A 23318-nucleotide genomic window follows, 5' to 3' on the forward strand; every position below is an offset into this window, starting at 1 on the left:
TTTAAAATTGATGGGCTCCCCAAATACTGACTCCTGTGGTATAGGCAGTTTCAATAAATAATACATATGGCTTCTCTTCTTGTCAACACACCAAACTCCAGTAAAATGGTTCAGATACATTGTAGCTTAGACAAATTAATAAGAAACATGTTAAAAGCAAACAAACAGACAAAAAAACCCCAAAATATCCATACCTGAATTATTTAACTGAACCTTACCCTTTAAAATGATTTAATTCCCCAAGGACGAAATATAAGCACAATGTGTATGAATACATGAATCAATGTGAGTATGTGCACTTATCTGTTGGTTCCTTTATAATGATGAAATTCATATCAATCCTGGGATTTCTAAATATATTAGGACTTCAAGACATAAAGTATCTAAAAATTCAGCTTGAGGCACATTTTAAGCTCTGGTTGTATCTAAGCAGAAGACATTTGATGATACACAGGACTCTTAAATATAGCAACAAGCTTTGAATTGCTAGATTTTTCATCTTGAGTAAAAATATACAGATTTGCTCTTCTAATTAAAATTTTCACTTGTATTGAAGATTTTGGTTATTATCATGAAAATGTTAAATATGCTTATGAAATGTTTATTGTCACTTAATGTAAATTATTTGCCAATTAATGACAGGTTTTTGAGGAAAAACAAAACATGCTTAGCTATAATTTTTAGGGCTGAACATTAATGCCAACTCTAAGTGTTTTGTTTTGTTTTTCAAGACTGTCTTTTTCATCTTATTTGTACTTTTTCTCTTATGTGATAACAACAGTATTTAGGGTTATACATAGTTTAAATGTTTTTGTTACAATTCTCCATTCATATATTACAAACCAACTGTTCTCTTTCATGATAATGATACTTTGTGACTCTTGTATTCATTATAATGAAAGCAAAATCTAATATTGGTAATGTGTACAGTGAGCATCACAATAGGAGTGAAAGAGGGATGTACTCACTTTGATTTTTTTTTTTCTTTATACAGTGAATTTATTGGATTCACGCACTGTCATGGGGGACCTTGGATGGATTGCTTTTCCAAAAAATGGGGTAAGTTTTTATGAAAGTTTCCATAAAACATCAGCTAAGTACATAGCCTTCAGGCTACAAAAGTAAGACTGAAATTTAATTGGACATATTTGTCAAGAAAGGACAGATATTTCTTTCAGGTGGGGAGTGGTTGGGATCTCACATTAGTCCTGACAAAAGATTCACCACCGGGGAAGAGTTTTCAGTGACTAGATAACAGACATATACTTTTCTCTCAGCATTTCTTCTCAGAAGAATATTTTACTTCAGCACCTAGGAAATGCGGTGCTTTGCCACTATCTCAGTTAAGCTGCTGAGAAAACGTAACCAACATCTGTGTGCAATGTTAATGTACCTAGAGATCAACTTTTCTTTTATTTCATTTTCAGAAAACGTCGAAAGCATTCCAAGAAATTCCATTAAGTTCCATTCAGGCTAAAAACAAGTCAGGCCATCAGTCCTATCTCCATTTGCAATTTCTTCACTGAAAACTTTTCAGAAAAGAATATTTCATGGTTAATATTTCATGAAATTATTTATTGAAATATATTGAAGCAAAATCTTTGCGATGAAACTCTGATGTCATTTTAAGACTATATACATACATAGCAGAAATTATAATGCTAACAATAGTAACAGAGCAGTAAAATTGGAAGAGCAGCACATGATCGGCTTTCCAAATAAATTCACAAGAATTTTATCAGAAAATGAAAGCCCAAATTAAGTATTATTCTATAATGTCATCATGTGACTCTGAAGAACTGATTTTTTTCACAATTTTATAATGAAACAATTTTAATTTTTTGAGATTTTTATTAACCTGCAACATTAATAGTTTGACATCTTAAATTTTTCAAGTTAATATTATACTCATTTATCTTGACTAAATTACCAAATTTTTCAGTCATTTGTTTTTAAATTATACTTAAGGTGTTTAAATCTATCAATCAGTCTTACTTTGATGTTCATATGAGCAATTAATTTAACATGTAATATATATATATATACATATATATATGTATATATATGTATATATATATATGTGTGTATATAATTTCTCATGAGATGGAAACAACTTTAAGCAAGAGAATATTCTAACAAGTCCTGTGCTAGCAACCTACTTATCCAAAATATTTCAATGATTATCTTCTAGTTAATGGAAAAAATAATTGAGTTAATTAGTCTTTGTGCTGGTGAATGTTGGTCATCCTAACACACACTAGAGTCCTTTGAGAAGAGGAAACTATAGTTGAGGAATAGCCTCTATCAGGATTGACTGGTGGGGATATCAGTGGAGCATTTTTCTTGATTGTTGATTTATTTGGGAGGATGCAGCCCACTGTGGCCTGTGCCTTCTGCCTGCAGGTGGCTTTACGTGGTATAAGTAACCAAGCCATGCAATCCATGTACAGTAAGGGCCTTCATCCATGACCCGGCCTCTGGTCTTATCTGGGTTCCTGCCCTTTGCAGGGAGTATGATAAACTACAAAATAAACTCTTTCCTTCCCATGTTGCTTCAGGTCATGGAGTTTATCTCAGCAACAGGAAGCAAACTAAGGCAATCCTTTTCTAAGAAAGTTATTTTAAGAAAAATAATACAGATTATATTAATTTTTAAACTTCCTAATTGTGTGCTACACTCCTTATTTCATCTAGCTTTAGAAAGTTCAGGAACTTCAGATTACTTTGGTATTTCAAATTATAGTTGCACTTACAAATACACCATAAAATCTAATATTGTTCAGATGTTAGAATCTATCAGTAACAAGAAAAGATGTGTGACACAGATAAAATGACTGTTAATATACTGAAATCAATTGTGCCATATTAACCTTCATATGTTCCATTTCATCCCTTTTGCTCTCATAAAATTCTCTAAAAGTTATTATCCCTTTGTGTTTATTATATTGTGGCATTTATTATCCCTGTGTGTGTGTGTGTGTGTGTATTATATTGTGGTATTTTATACATACCCAAAATGTTTTATTTAATAAGTATATCAAGTGTCCCTTTTGAAAATATGATGAAAATGCATTTTAAAATTACACTTTTACAGCCCTTAGAAAATATTTTATTACCTTTGGTTTTAGTTTTGTCCTTTGATACTGTTTCAATTGAAAACTTATTAAAACAGAGTGTTGAAAGTGTATATCAGGGTGAATATAAATATGATGTAGTTACTCATGACTGGGTACTTTGGGAGACATGGCTTAATTCCTTGTACCATTTCTTTATAGAAAACAAAGGACTTTGTGTAAGAACCAGGCTCTTACCAACATTTAAGCAATATCATGCTACTTTCGTTTTTTTTTTTTTTAATTATCATTTTTGTAAAAATACTAGTTTCTTTTCTAGATTGTAAAAACATATTCATTATTTTTAGGATGACTCTATGTTTTTATTTATCATTGTAGTTAGAGTTTTCCTGCCTGGCCCAGTCAGGACAAATCTCTTACCCACCAGTCCCACAGTCACTCAGAGCCAACCAAGTAAACACACAGAAACTTATATTGCTTACAAACTGTATGGCTGTGGCAGGCTTCTTGTTATCTACTTCTTCTATCTTAAATTAACCCATTTCTGTTAGCCTATACTTTACCACATGGCTTGTGGCTTACCAGTGTCTTTACATGTTGCTTCTCATGGCGGCGGCTGGCAGTGTCTGTCCTGCCCAGCCTTCTACCTCCCACAATTCTCTTCTCTGCTTGTCCTGCCTATATTTCCTGCCTGGCTACTGGCCAATCAGCATTTTATTTATACAGAGTGATATCCACAGCATATCATATTTTCTTCAACATAGATACCTGTATACTGAAGACAGAGAAAATAATTTAGAGAAATTTAGTGATTTTTGTTGTTGTTTTACAAGTGAAAGAATGTGTATGAAATCTTTAATTGTATTTTTCTTGTTAGGTGCCATTTATATGCAAGATAATAGAAGTGATATTATTATTTTAAATAAAATGAGTGTGTACAGTCTAAATGAGTGTAGGAAGAAATGTATAAGTTATTAATAGAATCTAAATAGATTATGGAATTTATATTTATATATGCAACATCATACTGTGTGAAATATAAGTCATTGGAATGATGTCAACAAAAAGTCATATAATATGTGCTTCTAATGATTTTCTCCTCCATGAAAGTCCTAGCAATATTGAAAAAGATTGTGAGAATCAATGTTTTCAAGATCTAGAAATAAACCACAGTCTGACAGTAACGTAGAGAACATTTATTTACACAAAACAAAAACTCATTTTTGTAAGAAGACAAAGGCTTGACTCCTGTATTGCTTCCACCTGACCATCTCCAAGGAAGCCCTAAAAATCCTGAATCCAGCCAGCATCATGAGATACACCAACTGAATAGGCACCTGAAAAGTATAGAAAGATAGGAAATTGCTCATACCAACTGCAAAGAATCGTCAATTATTTGGTGCCTGTTAAGATTCTAGAAGACTGACTTAGATTTGAATTTGAACACTTTTAGTCAAATTATTTTTCAGCTTGGCATGCATTAGAAAGCTAGGCAAGTATCTAGTAATTCATAGGTAAAGTTTGGTATAAATACTAAAGTAGCCATTCAGTAAAACTTGTTGGAAATTAAAACTTCTGGAATGCTGAAGAGGAGGATTGTGCCCTTGTCAAGGATATAGGTGTGCTCCATTAAGACCTAAGAATGATTGAAGTGTCACCTGTGAGTGGCCTTGAGATCCTGTACGAAAAGAAAACAAAGACAGTTGCTTAGATAAATGTTGAATGAATGTGTCCACAGGCACATGCAGTCACTTGGTGAATATAAGACTACTTACTGTTTGGAAAGAAATTTTTCAGATATTGTCTGGTATTTAGCTAAATAATCATATTGATGGCCACATATAGGGAAATAAACTATTTTCAGAATTAGTTTAGAATGATGCTTTTACAAAATAAACCACAACCCCTGAAATGTGGGGACAATCTAAGTTGCCAATGCCAACAGTATGTTTAACGTGCCTCATGTTCAGCCCAAAACTAAAGAGAGTACAAAGAAAAACATGCATTATAGAAAGTGAAGACAAAAGTAATTGATAGAAATTATTTTGAGAATTCCCAGGATTGAATTAGTAGGTAAGGACTGTAACTTTAACAAGCAATTTAAAACAGGTAAAAAGACTGAAGAAAAAAAAAAGTGAGATTACAAGATAAAAGAAACTACAATTACTATATCTCATCTAATTAAAAATGTCAATAGTAATTAATTATCTAATAAAGAAGCAGATCATATAGAAGTATAATGTAAAGCCTGAAATAAAGGATCCACCACAGATGTCTAAGAGCAGGTGTGGTCAGGAAGAAGAAAAGGAGAATAAATGTGGAAATAGAACAACAGAGTTCATCCTGTCTGAGAAATTGAAAGAGGAAAAATGAAAAAGAACACAAGTGGCCTAAAGAGACAGGGCCAATATATGAAGATTAAGTAATTAGTATAATCTCATATTTGAAATAAAACAAAACACATATTCATCAACAAACATACGTAAAACCAACTCTAAGAGGTCTGTAAGATATATTTAATTTGTCAAAGCCAGGGAGAACTTTGTGAAAGCATCATTTGAGAAATATCTCACCACATATAGGAAATATTCAGTAATGCTAAGAGTTAATCATTCATTAAAATATGATGTTGTAGTTGATCTCTAGTGTATTTAAATGCCAACAAAGAAAACAAGAATTCCTAGCAAGACTTACATAACCAGCAAAAGTAAATTTAAGATAATTTAGCACTTTCTCTAATTAAATAAAGTCTAAATAATATAAATTATCAGAAATATTTTTACTTGAAACATCCAAGAAATAGGTTATAAAAAGACAGAGTGCTTTTTTAAAGAGATAACTATATTAGCATCTCTGAAACTTTGTCTTTCATTTCCTCTATTTCAACTTGATAGAAACATAAAAAGCGATAAATTATATGCTTTCCCTAAGTGTGCAAATTTATTTTAAGGAACAATAATTGATTTGAGAATGGTTTATTTGTAGCATAATTTTGTGATTTGATATAATGCAGCCATACATCACTTGATGACAGAGATACAGCCTAAGGGATGCTGTATTCAATTTTGTCTTTGTGACAGCATTTTAGTGAGTACTTACTAAAACTGAGCTGAATTGGACAGTTCAATGCATGGACCATAGTCATATTTGCAGGCCTTCCTTGACAAAATACTTATTCTGTGGTTCATGACTGTATTCCAGGATAAACACATACTTTTAATGGATCCTGGAAGAGCACATAGGGGTACACATACTTTATGTGTTTTGCATAAATGAGAAATGAACTTGGGAGATATCTCAGTCATCAAAGTGCTTCTTATTCAATTATGAGGACCGGAGTTCAGATCCCCAACACCCATTTTATGAAACTAGGCACGTCATCAGAGAAGTTTCCTCCTGGTGTAGAGGAGAACAAATACAGAAACTCACAAGATAGTGTGCAGAGAGTGAGAGACATCGGAATACTCAGTGCTAAATGGGTTGTCTCCATCAAATTCTTCCCCGCATGGCTCAGGGAACTTTGTGGAAGAGTAGCCAGAAAGAGTGTAAAAGCCAGTGGGGCTGGAAGACACCCAGGAAACAGCGCCTTCTAGACACAACAACGGATACACATATGAACTAAAAGACACTGCGGCAGCATGCACAGAGCCTGCACAGGTGTAAGCCAAAGGAGGTCCCAGTGCTGCGGCAGGAAGTAAACACAAGTCCCCATTCTTAACCCTGGAGCTATTTCCAAGTAATAAATGGTCACATAGAAAAGAATTTCTTCAACAGAGTCTCACTGGGTATAAAACCACACTTAATGGCATGGTCCACACCCAGCAGTGGATGACCAACATAAAACAAACACAATGGTGTTTTTGGAGAGTCTTTGTCTCATAATGCTTTATCTAGGCTTCCCTTCTTTTGCCTATATATTTTGGTTTCCAAATTGTGTTTTTATGTGATTTCTCTGTGTGTGTGTGTCTGTGTCTGAATGTGTTTTATGGGATTTTTCTCTTGCTCTTTCTGCTTGTTTGTTCGTTTTGTTCTATTCTGGGATTATTTTTTTTGGGGGGGGGCGTTGTTTGTTTCTTAGTTGACTGTTTTCAAATGAGAGAGAAAAAAACTGCATGTATGTGGGTGGGAAGATGGTGAGGATCTGGGAGGAGTTTGGGAAGTGGGAACACAATCAGAATATATTAAAAGAACAAAATCTATTTTCAATAAAAACATAATGTACTTCTATAGAATATTATCATAATGACACCTCCCAACAAAATGTTATCTGTGAATGTGTTAAAATCCTGGATAAATGGGTCTGTTTGAAGGTGTTACCTAATATTTCCCAATTAAATTGTATTAAGAAAGAAAAAATAAAATATAAAACTGGTTCTGACAACACATGACTCCAGATCACTGGGGCTTGGTGTCAAATCGAGGAGAATCTGTCATCTACAGCTTCAGTGTAACCACTCTTCTCAAAGAGGTAGTTAAGAGCAATTAAGAAAGATCAACATCGACCTCTGACTTGTACATACACATGTGCTTGCAGACATGCTCACAAATGACTTCAAATATTATTCATTCATCAATTGCTCTAGATTATCATTTTTGAATTGGTGTTGAAGAAATTGAAAACTATACAATATAAACTGCTAATTCCATGTATATTTGGTTGAAGATATATAGATTGATAAAGCATACCGCCATTTGTAGGGTTAATTGGACAAATTTTTTTATTATTATTATATTTGTGTTTTAATTTTACATATCAGCCATGGGTTCCCCTGTCGTCCCCCCTCCCGCCCCCACCCCTACCTTCCCCCTATCCCCTCCCCTCCATTCCCATCTCTTCCAGGGCCAAGACTCCCCTGGGGATTCATTTAAATTTGGTGGATTCAGTACAGGCAGGTCCAGTCCCCTCCTTCCAGACTGAGCAAAGTGTCCCTGCATAGGCCCCAGGTTCCAAACAGCCAGCTCATGCACCAAGGACAGGTCCTGGTCCCACAGACTGGGTGCCTCCCAAGCAGATCAAGCTATTCAATTGTCTCACTTATCCAGAGGGCCTGATCCAGCTGGGGGCTCCACAGCCTTTGGTTCATAATTCATGTGCTTCCATTCATTTGGCTATTTGTCCTTGTGCTTTTTCCAATTTTGGTCTCAACAATTCACAATCTTAATTGGGCAAAATTTTAAGAGGAATACTGCTATCCAATCATCGTATCCATACAGATATCCTAAATACATTTCAGAAACAACAATTTGTCCTCATTGTATCTTTTTTATATTCTTTATTATATTGTAAGATCCTAGTATAATATAAATATTTCTTATTTAATCTTCTATAGTGCTTATAAGACAGCTCAGTTTCTGTCAATAAACATTTACTCGAGAAACAACTTTATATTTTGTATTTTAAAACTGAGAATAAATTATAAAGCTCTATCTAGTTTTGCAGTAAGTACTAAACAAGTGTGACTTGGAATAAACTTAAGTATTGGCAGCTAGTAAACATCATTGGACCTTCTCTTGCATTTCTGTTGACATCATACTAATATATTCGCCAACCAGGCCATACGTTTTTTGTATGTTAGTGTATATATATATATATATATGTGTGTGTGTGTATATACATTTTATACATTACACACACACACACACACACATATATATATATAAATATATATTTATTGTCAATGCCTAAAAATTGGAAGATCTCACAAAAAATCTGAATGTCTAGTCTCTGTTGATTCATAGGTTTCAGAAATCTAAAGCTAGAAGTATTCCATGCCCCCAACAGGGCACACAGAATAGAGAAGTCAGATTGGGAAACTGAACACGTTCTTCTGCGTGTCTCACTCTCTACTAGGGACTCTTCTGTCCTTCGGCAAATTGTAACCATCTCTTTAGCGTTGCACAAACTTCACTGTTTCCTCTTGTTCCAGGAATGACTTTAATTTTTCAAAGCGTTTTATACCGTTGGACTTTCTTGTCAAACTTGCTTTTGGGACCACCATCCCCCAAATAATTACATAGGGACTTTTTATTAATTATGAAAGTTGGAAACGCTTGTTTCCAACTAGCTCTTATAACTTAAAGTAACCTGCGTCTATTAATCTATGTTCAGCCATGTGGCTTTTTACCTTCCTTCATTCTGTTGTCTGAGTTCCTCCATGTTGTGCTGGCTTCTCCCTTGCTCACCTAGATTCATCCCAAGTTCCTCTCTCTGCCCAAAAATCCTCCCTAACCTCTCCTGCCTAGCTATTGGCTGTGGCTGTTAATATTTGTATTCCACCCATCACAATGACACGCCTTCACACAGCATAAACAGATATCCCACAATATCTTTGTTGTTACATGCTTAGATAGTTTCCTTCTGCTCCATTTCCTTAATTAGAGTAAGTCATTGTATTTAGCAGACATATTTAGCTATTGCATATATAATAATCCATGCCTCTAAGTGTGTGTGTGTGTGTGTGTGTTTTCATGATAGTAATGTCACCTCTCTTCCTTTTTCTTCTAAATATACCTTTATCTTATCATTTCTTTCAATTATTATACAAATTAATGCATAGCATTGTAGTCTCTACCCCTCACACATAAACTTTCCCATCTTCTTTCCCCCATATGAGTCTTGACATCCTATAAGATATCAAGCCCCAGAAATGTTTATGCTACTTTTCTGTGCTTATTAATTTAACAGCATTTACTTGGCACTGAAAATATGTCACACTTACAAGGCACTTCAGAACAGGGAAGAATAGAATGCATGTCATTCTGGAGCTAAAGGGAACTCATGATTTTGAAAGCAAGCAATCAAAGGAAAAAGGTGGTAATAGAATATTTTCTAGGTCTGTTTTTTCCTCACATAGGTGTTCAGTACTATCACAGAAATCCCAGGACCTCAAGTCACTGAAACTGTTTGTATTTTGTGTATTTTGCAATGTGGGTCATTTCTCTTGTGTATTCGGCCTATGATAAAGCAATGCCTTCAGCAGGAGAAGGTGTCACTGACATTAAAATTAACTAGGGAATTGGCCAGGGATGCACTTAGTGTTTTGTTTCGTAGATGAGGAAGGCGGGGCTGAGGGAGGGTAAGCATTGTCATTAAATTCAAGCCCTTGGTGCAACTGAGGCCACTCAACACCCAAGTCTCCCCTACAAAGAGTCCTTGAAACTGCTGATGAGTGACTCCAAAGTTCACATTCATAACTTCACTAGCTTGTCATTTCACTTAATGAAGCTGTACTTTGCTTCACTTTAATTACGTTTCAGTACTTTAGTCACCTTCTGGAACATTTACTATTGATTAATCTATATAGACTTAGCATAGGTGGAAACATAGTTGTATCCAGGAAATTTTTAGCAACAGTTTCCGAGGCTTACTCTTAGGAGAATAATTAATGGCCAGGATGTTTGCTAAAAACGGTTATGCTCTTACGTCTTAGGAATTCCTGCATCACTCTTGTTTTCCACACCCTGTTGTTGGAGATGCTCACTGCATACACCTGCCTCCTGTGCTTGGTGGAATTAGCCATTCCCAGTAGGGTTTTCAAGACTTCCTGGAGCACACGGTGTGGAAGCCTCAAGATTCCCATGAGCATGATCTCAGAGTTTGCATTGAAACGTCTGCTTTTAGTTTGCTAGATTTTCTTCTCACCATTAAAAAAAATGGGGTGGGGGATTTAGCTCAGTGGTAGAGTGCTTGCCTAGCAAGCAGAAGGCCCTGGGTTTGGTCCTCAGCTCTGGTAATAATAATAATAATAATAATAATAATAATAATAATAATAATAATAAAATAAACATCACTATTATTTTTAATTTATTTTATTTCATTGTATTGAAGGATTGGTATGGTATTTTATAATAAGTTACTCATTTTAAGAAGAATGTAGATTATATTGAGTTAAATCACATTTTTTCAAGTGGAGGTAGACTTGCATGGTCTGTCTAGAGAAAAAGAAAGAAGGAATAAATTGATATAGTAGTTATTTAAAAACAAAGGTTACGGCTTTCCCTCTTTTTGTTTCACTCTTTCCTTCTTTCTGATTTCTCTGGGATAGCTGATCATTATTCGTCTTTAAAACTGAAAATAATCAGAATATGCCAAATGAACTGTGATCCAAATTCTATTGGCCTACATGATTTTTTTCTGACTCAGGAAGATCTTGTACAGAATTATTTATTTGCATGTTCAGTTTTTAATAAAAAAAAAAATAGTGTGCCACACAAATCCCACAAATTAAAGACAAGAATCAGGAGAATCACCTGGACAAAGCTAAGATCTCACATTTTTGTTTTGATCATGGTAAGTTCCTCTAGGGACTCACTTTGGCTTTGGGTCCTGCAGAACTGTGTTAAATCTAGCATCATGTACTGAGGACCGACCAAGCATGGAAGATGCTAAAGATCAAATTAATGATGAAATGTGCAAAACAAGACCACATTGGTATATATAGAAAACTCTTTATAGACAGTGACAGAAAGGTGCTCTAAGGGGAAAGACTATTCTAATATATAATGCAAATGCTGATGTAATGAAGAACTCCAAAGTTGCTTAGTATTTATTATAGTTGAGAAAAACCACATCCAACCCATAAGGTAATTAAGATAAATAATTTAAGGAATCCAAGACAATCATTAGGCATATTCTGACTTAAAAGGCATAAGATTTTGCATTTAGATTTCCCACATGGAAGCTTAGCAATTATTATGAGGAAAGTTCTTTAAAATATCCAGCTTTACTTCTACCTATGAGACAAATGCTGTAGTGGGTGTTTTATGTATGCAAACATGCGGAATGAATTAACAGACACCAACGTGCTGTCCTGCAAAGGAACATTGTGATATATGCGTACCGTTGTTTATTAGGGGTCACTGATTGTGTGTTTAAAGTCAATATTAAGTCTTGCCCATTTTTTTTCCGCATGCACCAAAACCCCAAGCACATTTCCCCCATTATAATGCTATGCATAAATAAGCTGAGAAATGAATTTTATCTATATTATCTTCTGTGATTGCTTCCTCCTTAGTCCAGTTGCAATTGGCTACATAAAATTTCAGTCTCTCAATCCCAATGAGAGGAACTCTCTTTCACCCTTTTGCAGATCATACTATGCAAATTTCTATCCCCTCCACCTCCAATTAAAGCTTCCCCTATTTTATTTCCTACACATTGCAATACATATTGATTCCATACTCATAATTTTAAGGCCTCCTATCTAATATAATTTCACTAAATTCCTTCTTCTTTGGAATACCTTTCCCAGTTGTTACACCCAGGACACAAGTATGTGGAAAAAAAAATATTCAAGTCATTTCTAAGGAATTAAATATGTTACTTCTCCCTCACCTGTGATGTGAAGATCTTGTATATTTACTTTTACTAAACTACTTTCATCCGTATAATCTCTACTTGTTTCATGTTGAGTATTAATATTTTCCTTTCCTTTATTTTGCAATTTGGAGGAATTTATGACTGTCAAGATGTTTGTCCACAAAAGGGTACAGTACATGTAAAAATGTCTAGGGTTAAATTACATTTTAAAGTAAAAATAAAATGATTTGTTCTTATTGGCATATGAATCATTCTCCAGAAGTAAATGTGATGATTCTTTTAAAGTTTCATCTTCCCATTCATTAATAAAGATGCTAAATAAATCGGAGCTTCCCAGGAGTCCCTGAGGCCCAAACAGCAGGTATTTTTCCATGTGGTTTGATTGTTGTTTATCATGATCCTTAAAAAAAAAAAAAAAAAAGAATCCTTCAGCTGTTTTCAATTCATGTGACAATGTTCCTGTGCAAGTCAATTTGAATTAATTTTGCAAGCAAATGCTTTATGGTTCTGAGTACATAATCTCCCTCTCCCACAGAGAAAAAATATACTGTAATCATCCAGCATTCCTGTTGATTATTTCCATTAAAGGCAGCAGGGGTAGGTGGAATGCTCAAGCCTCCTCTCTCACATGAAGATTTGAGGCTTTCACCTTTCACTGCCTTTTCTTTGCTCCTTTTCCCTTTATGCTCTTCCAGCTTACAGTAATGCAGGAAAATAATGGCCCCAACTGCCAAGCCTGGGATTGTCCTTTGTATCCTAGCCATCACTGTCTTTGTGATCTTATACCCCAATACACTTTTCCCCAGAAAATCTTTCCCATAGCATCTGAGAGGAGTTGTGTAAATTTTTCCTATAGTGTTCTGTGCAAATTTCTGGAAATGCTCCTTTCTACCCTTTGTGTTGACCTTAATGCTAATGATTTTAAAAACTCAGCACAGTACAGCATGAAACCTCTCATTACTATCCAGAAGGGTGACCACTTTTTTGAGCTGAATCAATATAGCTCTTATGAATTGAACACACTCAAAATGGATATTGGAGGTGATATTCCTTGTTTGTGTGAGTAGTGTGAGAACTGCCTCCCTCTAAAGATCTATTTTCCCTTTACACTGACAACACTGTCTGATGGCTCAAATATACATTTACATTAATCTGTTTAATGTTGGTTGATACTTTGAAATTTAAGTATTTAAAAAGTGTTGACTATTAGAAAAACAACAAGAAAAGCTTGTGCGTTTTAGTTAAAAATGCTATAATCTCAAAAATATATCAAAACTTGAACTTAGGCAATTGTTTTTATTTAGTGTGAAGCAGGCCTAGGCCAAGAATATTTTACTTAATTGAACAAAATTATTAAATTATAGAGATAATCACTAAGTTTACAAGTGGAAGTAAGACTCATTCCTCTTCACGTTATTAAATTAGATATGCTTCAATTGATCTTCATTATAGTTTGAAGTATAGGACTTATGGAAACATATGTTCAATTATGATTTTATTTTTATATTATGTTTGATACAAATTACTAACTTGTGTGACTATCTCCTCAACAGCCATACAGCTAATATGTAAATACTTAATTATACTAATCCAAAAAGAATTTATGGTTCTGCCATTACTACAAGAAATGTAAGCTATTAGATCTCCCGCCCCTATGTCCTCCTCAAGCTATGTGCACTAACTATTGAATTAACATTTCATAAGCACTACATGAAGCAATCATTTAATACTCAATACAATGCTGACCCTTGTGTAATGAATCATATGTAATGTCATTATTCTCTCTCTTCTTGGTTTCTATTTTTAAGAATTAGTTTCTGCATTCATTCTACTGATTAGGTAGATGGTAACTGGTACAAACTCATGAGATTACCATATTTTGATGGTGAATATACTCTCATTTTTAATGTCTGAGCTAGATATTAAAGTTTGAAGATGGAAAATATGTATTCACTAATTTTGTAAATCATCTTCATAACTTATTTAAAAAGATTTGAGATGTTTTATTGACAGCATCATAGTGAGTGAATAAGTTTCTCTCTTAACTGTTTTGAACAGTATCTCATGTGAAAAAGCAAATGCTCACTAATTGTAAAACCAAGGAAAGAACAAAAAGACGACCAGAAGGTGAATGGTGTGTGTGTGTCACTGTCTCTTTTTCTCTCTCTCTCTCTCTCTCTCTCTCTCTCTCTCTCTCTCTCTCTCTCTCTCTCTCTCTGTGTGTGTGTGTGTGTGTGTGTGTGTGTGTGTGTGTGTGTGTCTTTCTTATCTCTGAGTCGGTCTTATCTCTGTCCCAGTTTCTACCTTTCTCAGTCTCTCTGTGTAGGTGTGTGTCTCTGTCTTATTTCTGTCTCTGGTTTTGTCTCTCTCTAGGCATGCATGTGTCTATGTCTTATCTCTGTACTCTGTCTCTGTCTCTCCTCCCTTTCTTTCTCCATGTGTGTGCCTGTCTTATCTGTCTCTCTCTGTGTGTATACATGTGTGTATGTCTCTATCTTATCTCTGTCTCTCTCTCTGTGCGAATACGTGCCTGTGTCTATGTATACATGCTTGTTTGCCTGTGTGTGTAGTTCATAATTTCTTTGTTTATTGATTTGCCCAATTTTGTACTCTTTGGAAATAACCTCATACCCTAACATAAAGAAAGATTACAATATGAGGTATAGATTCAGTGTTAGGTTTTACATTTAAAAACAATTTAAGTCTTATTCAGATTTTAATATTAGTCAGAGTATAAGAAAAATATTTTACCTAAAATGTTAAAATACTGTATTTGTAAGAATAGTTTCAAAGAGATGTGCTAACATTGCAGTGATACAGATAGGTAACTATGTTATCATTTATTATTAATTTATATGCCAAATTTCAGTTGGCTGTACTATATAAAGACTGCTAGCTTAATAGAAAAAAAATACTTACAATAAACTCAGAGAACATAGGGTATAGTCCTGCTTAAAACACTGATACCGAAGCATTTCCTGAGCTCCCATGAATCATGTAACGCTCACTTCTCCGTGGCTTCCACTTCTTTCAGTGATCTCCTCATTCTTTTATCTGAAGATATGAATAATTGTGTCACTTTGCATATGAGTTCTTTACTGCTCCAAACTTGACTCTCTATATTAAAGAAACCAATTCACATTAGGAATTCCACACAGCAAGAACATGGTGAGAATTAATGTTTTTGTCACTGATGGAAACTACTCTAACAGTTGGGACACATGCAAACACTCTGAACTTTGGGTGTTGCTGATGCTGTTGGCTAGTGTCTCTGCAGTATAAGTAGAGTGGATTTCTGAAATAAAAAATAGTATTAGTATCTGGATTTCACTGAAATAAGTGCCTTTAGGAATTAGGTTTAGGAAGCTTTGTTTCAAGTATCAAGTTGTTTTCCATGTAAATTTGACTCCACTTTTCAAAAAGCACTTATGAGTGTAAAATATTTTTAAAAACCTGTAGTAAGTAAAATGAGTTGTTTTAGTATATAATTTTAGTTATATCTCTAAAGCCTGGCCGATGGCACATATGGGTTACTCACAGCATTTGATTCTTTTATGTGACAGACCTATTTAGTTTTTTGAAGGATTAGTATCAAGACTTGTTTGTTTATGTATTTGGGACTTCACAACAGTTACTGATCATATCTTTAATTTATCATCATTCTTCAATAATACTAGTAAAACAGTATTATACTCCCATCTATAGCCCATAATTTTGAGTTGATGCAAAACGAACAACATCCTATTAGTTCACTGTTTCCTTAGAGCCTGGGAAAGCCACCCTTGTGGTTACTGACCTGGCTGTGCAAGTCCCTGTGGCGCAGCTAAAGCTGTCTATTGCTTGGAAGCAAGTTGTATAATGAAAAATATACAGACCAAAAAGGAAGACAACGCTTACTTTCTGTTAATTTCTTTAATAATACTTTCTGGAATTATGAATGTTCAACCCCCTACCTTATGAATCTAAGGTCATTGAACAAATCTCCAATTCTTTTGAATATTATTTACTATTTTATCTAGAGTATAGATAATGGAAATATGGGCATAGCATCATGAATGCCTGACTTAATCTTTCATTTATTCTACTGTACACTTTATATATCTGGACAAAGAAAAACAGCAAGCAAAAAGCTGGTCAGAAAGATTTATTTCAAACAAGGTTTTATGGTATATTTTGGTACATGTGGAGTTTTGTTGTTTATAATAGGTAACTATGTAAAGCCGATGAATGGCAGACTGTGCTATGATTAATGAGTCCTCAAGCAACTCAAAAGTATTCAGTTTGCATCCACAACACCTCCCTTTTGTACAATTAAAGGCATAAGAATGAAAATGATTCTGAAATGTAATTACTTCATTAAATGTGTGTCTTTGACTAACTGCTTCCTTTAAGGCTATATTAAGAATGGAAGCTTTAAAACAATAAGCAGTAGAGAGACAGGATATTGTGTTTATCTCCCATATAATTTTAAAATTATTTTACAAACTTAAACTATTATGATTACTATGATCAAAATATTATATATGAATTAGATTTTAATATCAGGTCTCTTATTGTGGTTGAAGAATAAAGTATTACCATGTCAGCAGCTATCCTAGAAGGCTGAACATAGGGCTCATTGCCTCAGTTTTTGCTACTACTTCAGAGGCAGCCATTTATTGGCAATTTTTATAGGCGCCTTATTTATTAGTTCACTGGAATTAAATTTTACATCTCCATATACTGGCTCTTCCTCTGAAATCAGATATCAGAATGAAGATACTGTAGCACGAATCTTAAAAGAGCCAGTTATTGGGGTGAATGCTGGAAGATCAGAAAAGCAGAACAAGCCACAGCCACCTCACCTTGTCAGTTCCTCAGCTGATCCTGTTTGCTCAGACTGGAAACCTCTGAGTCCTCATTCAAATGGATCTCAACCTAACTAACTGCTGCTCAAAAGCCTAAAAGCTTAACCAGGCTCTAGTTCCTGGTTTTCACGCTGTATATACCTTTCTGCTTCCTGCCATCACTTTCTGGCATTAAAGGCTTGAGTCACCATGCCTGGCTGTTTCCAGTGTGGCTTTAAACTCACAGAGATCTGGATGTAGCTCTGCCTCCCAAGTGATAGGATTAAAGGCATGTGCTACCATTTTCTGGCCTCTATGTCTATCTAGTGGCTGTTCTGTTCTCTGACCCAAGATAAGTTTATTAGGGTGCACAGTATTTTGGGGAACACAATATCACTACAAGATACAACATTGTTCAGCAAATGACATAGTGAAACACACTGCTTCTCCCTTGAGCACTCGCAGTGACTTTAGATGAAGGCTGTTGTAGTGCTGTGGAAAATAATAAACTAGATGTGACTCTTCATGACTATCTCAATTACTGTTCTGTTGTGAAAACACACCATGATCAAGCACCTTACATTAGAAAGTATTGGATCCAGGGCTTGTTTACAGTTTTAGAGGACTAGTCCATGATCATTAAGACAGGAGCAAGGCAGCAAGCAGTCAGGCATGGCACTAAAGAAGTAGTTAATCATTTACATCCTGAGTCACAGCAGCAGCGAGCAAGAGACAGCAAGAAACTGATAGACCAGTGACACACCTCCTCCAACAAGAACTTACCCCGAATTCTTCCTAAACAGTTCACTAACTGGGATCCCAGCATTCAAGTATATGCACCCATGGGGCCATTTTTATTCAAATTACCAAAATGGCATTGTACAAATAAGATCAGTGTCGTCCCACTATGTTTAAAGACCATTCTATGTTCATTGAGATATGGATAGACGGCAGCAGCAAGAGAAAGTAGCCTCCACTTGTGTCCATCTGGAGTTGAATTTGAGGGTTTCCAAACTTAGTTACTTCAGCCTGTACATCTATGACAACAGAAATGATAATAATTTTTTAATGGTTTTTCGAGACAGGGTTTCTCTCTGTAGCTTTGCGCCTCTCCTGGAACTCGCTTTGTAGATCAGGCTGGCCAGGAACTCACAGAGATCCGCCTGGCTCTGCTTCCTGACTGCTGGGATTATGGGCCTGCGCCACCACTGCCTGGCTATGATAATAATTTTAACACTTTATTTTATTTCATTTTATGTTCTACGACAGAGTCTAGAAAACACAGGTTTGCTTCAAACTTCAGTTAACTCTCCTGCCTCAGTCTCCTGAGTGCAGAAAATGTAATGTCTTCCAGCAGGACCAGCTTGAGATTCCCTTTAATATAAAAAATATATATACTTTTAGTGCATTAAGTTTGATTAGAAATGAAGCATGATATTTAATTATAGCATTTATGAAATGTTAAGAGTAGACACTTTGTGCAGCCCTGGTGCAGGGAGGAGGGACTTTAACCTGCTTCAACTGAATGTACCAGGCTCTGCTGACTCCCCCATGGGGGACCTTGCCTTGGAGGAGGTAGGAATGGGGAGTGGGTTAAGGGAGAAGGCTTGGGGGCAGGAGGAAGGAGGGGAATCTGTGGTTGGTATGTAAAATGAATAGAACATCTCTTAATAATAATAATAATAATAATAATAATAATAATAATAATAGAGTATAACAAATTCATGGTTGCTATGCAGAAATCACACACTCTTAGGTAATAAAGGGGGAGGGATAAATTTGATAAAGGTTACTAATTTTGTAGCTGAATCAGCAGTGTTCTGTGTTTTTCAAAGCAATGGTGAGAGATAATGTACCCAGTCACTGACACAGCAGCATTAATGTCAGGAATCGTTCAGTAGTTGGTACAGTGTTCTTTCAAGTCTCCTGCAAGTCTGAATGGCAAACATTTAGAATGTAAACAATTGAAGTTAGTTAAAATATCTGAACCTATGCCCAATATCTCCCCATTTATTGATTGCTAAAGACTCTGGTGATATTGTGTCCCACAATAATTGTGTACCCTAATAAACTTACCTGGGGTCAAAGAACAGAACAGCTGCTAGACAGACATAGAGGCCAGAAAATGGTGGCGCGCACACCTTTAATCCTATCACTTGGGAGGCAGAGATCCATCCAGATCTCCGAGTTCAAGGACACACTAAAACTGCCAGGCATGGAGACTCAAGCCTTTAATCTCAGGAAGTGCTGGAAGGAACCAGAAAGGAATATAAGGCATGAGGACCAGTAACTAAGTTTGTTAAGCTTTTAGGCTTTAGCAGCAGTTCAGCTGAGATCCATCTGGATAAGGATGCAGAGGTTTCCAGTTTGAGGAAACAAGATCAGCTGAGGAGTTGACGAGGTGAGGTTAGCTGTGGCTGGTTCTGTTTCTCTGATCTTTCAGTGTTCACCCCAATACCTTGCTCTGGGTTGTTTGTATTAATAAGACATTCTAACAATTCGTGCTACAAAAGACTGTCTGAATTTATTGTCATAAGTTAAGTTTGGTCAAACACACAGGTTTTAAACTAGATTAAAAGTAATACCTGGTTGTTTTTGTTTCTGCTTTTCTATTACACTGAACTTGTACGGTATTAATAGAAATGGGATTCTGCCTGATTATTTGGTGAGACTTCCCCCCTCATGATATTTAGGAACATTACATGAAAATTATGCAAAAAAGTACAATTCCATTTAAACTGTAAAGGAACCTGTGGGGCTGGACAGATGGCTTAGTAGTTAAAATCAGTACATACAGTTCCCAAAACCCAATTGTCAGCACACAATTTTGGTAACTCTGCTTCCATGGGTTCTGACCTTTCTTCTTACCTCTGTGGACTCCTTCTCACATGTATGCACACGCGTAAACTCAGCCACACAAGCATATACACAGATAATTAAAATAAATATTGGGGGAAAAAAAACTAGTTCTCAATTAAACCTAGACTTTCCTGAATCAAGAGCCGGCACATTTTATATTCATTAGAATAGCATATAGGCCAGTACCCTAGAATCATTTTCTTAGAAATAATTAGAAATTTACAAATAAAAACCACAAACTTCTCCTGGGAATTAAAATCTGGACATAGGTTCTCATATAACTGAGGGGTCCCATCTGGCTTATTCTCATTCTCAGTACAGATGTGCAGTGACAAGTTGGATCTCTGGTTGGAGAGGCTGTATGCCATTATAAACAGATACATTTAAACAGTGATTTAAACATTTTATTAAGTGTATATTTTTATTAGTAGTCTACTTTCCAACAGTAGGAAATAGATGGCAGGCATGTAAAACCCCATGTTCTTCTATTCCTTAAGTCCATTGATGGCCAAGAGGATTTTCTCTGTACTGGTTTGATTTGAAATTTTGTATTTCCTTCTAAATTTAGAGTCATTTTTAATTTTAATTTTATTTTGAGACTAAAATTACAGTGTTTCTCCCTTCACGTTTTGTCCTTCAAAGTCTTCCATACGTCCCTCCTTACTGTCTTTCAAATCCATGGCCTCTTTTTTCACTGTTATAATACGCGTAAAAGCTCAAGTGCACACAGATATGGTCTTCATTATAGCTATCCAGTCAATAGCATGTTACTCATATGTGTGCTTTCATACATGTTTGGGCACTGGACAACCAATTGGTGTGTGCTTCTTCCTGGGGAAACCACTTCTCCAGCTGTCAGCTTCACAAGTTGCTAATAGTCCTCTGTGTAGTGTCAAGTCACTGTGGGATGTTTCTTAACCATTTTTGCATCTCTTTTGGTCTCGTCCTTGTTCAACTCACATTTGGGAAGTCATATTAGGGAGATTTTATGTATATAACTTCTGACATTATTAGGAGACAAAATTTCTCAGCAAACTCCCTCCCTTCTGGATCTTAACCATCTTTGTGCCCACTCTTTTCAGTGTTCTCTGAGCCTTAGGTATAAGAGTGTTTTGTAGATGTATCCATTGGGACTAGCTTCCACAAATCTTCAAATTTTGATTGTGGATTTCTGTAGTGGACTTTGTTATGAAAGGAAGTTTTCATGATGAGAAATGAAGTCATGTTTGTTAAATGCCACTTCTTCCTATGGTTTCTAAAACAGTCCTTTAAGTAATAACTTAATAAACTATATGCTAGGATTTTACTAAGCACTCAGAATATAAATGATTTTACTAATATTTTGTATCATTGTAAATATAAATTCTGAGTTTTTAATATATTTTATAATGTTAAAATTAGTAATGTAGTACAAATGAACTTTGAGTCACAAGTTCTAGCAACTAGTATTTACAAAGATCATGAAATAATGAAATATATTGATAATTTTGAGCATATAGGAAGCATGAGCTGTTGTAAGTTATGATTCATTACACTATTTATAAATTATCAAAAAGTTTAACTGTGTTGTTTAATTATCTTAGCAGATTCTTGCTTTCCATTATTAGTAGAAAATTATATCTGAGCAATGATTTATATTTGCCTTCTTTTATTATCCAAAGTGTAACCTCTATGTGTTAGCACGTGCTGAATACATTTTTAAACAAATACCCAATGCCTGTTATCAACCCCAGATCATTGGAAGTGAAAGTCAATTAAATAAGTTTAGAGAATCCCAAATTAGTTTATCTACTTGCAGTTGTATGGTAAAAGAGTTACTATAGTGTGTGAAATTTCAGACACAGTGACAAGGAAAAATTCTAGCATTAGTACACTTTAGAAATGGTCTTTTCCTAAGAATTAGATGACCTAAGCCAAACATTAAATCTTTCTAGAGATGTAAATATTATCTGTGAGAGAAATATTAAGCAGTGTTTAAATGTTTGATAGATTCCTGTTCCATAAGTAATGTGATTTCATCTGTACACACAGAAAATTTAATTATGTAACATGTTGTTGTATATATACCTATGTAAAAAGACTATCATTTGATATGCTTTATTTGATAAACCAACAGTTTTTGTAGATAAATAATTCCTTGAGCTCTAGTAGTTCTCTTTTAAGGGGTGTTCCATTAGCTGAAGCTATTGTTGCATTTGGTTCACTTTTATCTAATCTGAGCTTATCATTTTTTAACATTTCACATCTTATGTGAAATAAAATTTAGCATATTCTGGACAAGAGAAATTAAAAAGACAGTGTCCCTAGTTAAATATTAAGTGGTATATGTATGTTTGGTTAGAGCAATCACATGTAAGACTCACTGAAATCTGAGATGATTGTTTCATTTATTCCAATATTGAGGGTTTTTTTTTTACCCCCTAAGATACTGATTTTCAAACATTTATATTGTCCATTGGATTTTTGTTTATTTTTAATTATTCTCAGTACTTGATACTCTTAAAGTGATCTGCCTTCAAATGTACTAAAATACTATGAGGAATATAAAATTAAGTGTAAATAATTACTTCTATATTAAAATATAAAATTAATTTTGTTATGATTACAAGAAAGTCTGCTTTTCACTACTGGTCACACTTCTTACATTATCATTCATGTGTCTCAACCTTAGTCTTAAATGAGTTTATAAGAAAAGTGATGTGTAAGATCTTGAACAATGGTAACTGTATAGGAAGTGACAGCTTTCCAAGTGGGACGAAAGTTTTATATTTAAAACAACTCAAGAAACATTTTATTATATCCTGGAATTTAGAAAAACTTCCACTTTCATACATTCTAAGTCAGTCTATTTCTGTTTAGTTCTCCTAGTAAATGTGGATATAACTACATTACAGTGAATGTTTACTGTTCTTGAGCACTTGTTATTAGTTGATGATCTTACACACAAATGTATTGTTTAGGGTCTTCTAAACGATGCTTAAGATTTATTAATTTCATCAAATAAAACTTTACATTTCCATCATTGATTATACTATTTGCCACAGTACTGGTAAAATTTTTCATTGAAGAAGTCCTTGGTTCATTTATCAGTAAGATTTAGGTAAATAATACTGACTCCATATAACTTTTCATGTGATTTTATCCTACAGTGGAAAGGCACATATAATCTATTACCATTATATCATGAGGAAGAACTGTTTCACTCAGGTAGTCTTTATAATATTACTGACTCCAAAGTTT

The 23318-nt window shown here is 34.8% G+C and overlaps 1 protein-coding gene across 7 annotated transcripts in view; it reads left to right on the plus strand.

The window, feature by feature from the left end:
- Nucleotides 1-23318, plus strand: part of Epha5 (EPH receptor A5) — a 346534-nt gene that overhangs the window by 29895 nt on the left and 293321 nt on the right. For all 7 annotated transcript variants that reach the window (XM_036200459.1, XM_036200461.1, XM_036200460.1 and 4 more), the window contains exon 2: nt 995-1059. In XM_036200459.1, coding sequence (XP_036056352.1) covers nt 995-1059 — 65 coding nt within the window. The remainder of the gene's footprint in view (nt 1-994; nt 1060-23318) is intronic.

This window comes from Onychomys torridus, chromosome 10 (genome assembly GCF_903995425.1).
Source record: "Onychomys torridus chromosome 10, mOncTor1.1, whole genome shotgun sequence".
NCBI lineage: Eukaryota > Metazoa > Chordata > Mammalia > Rodentia > Cricetidae > Onychomys > Onychomys torridus.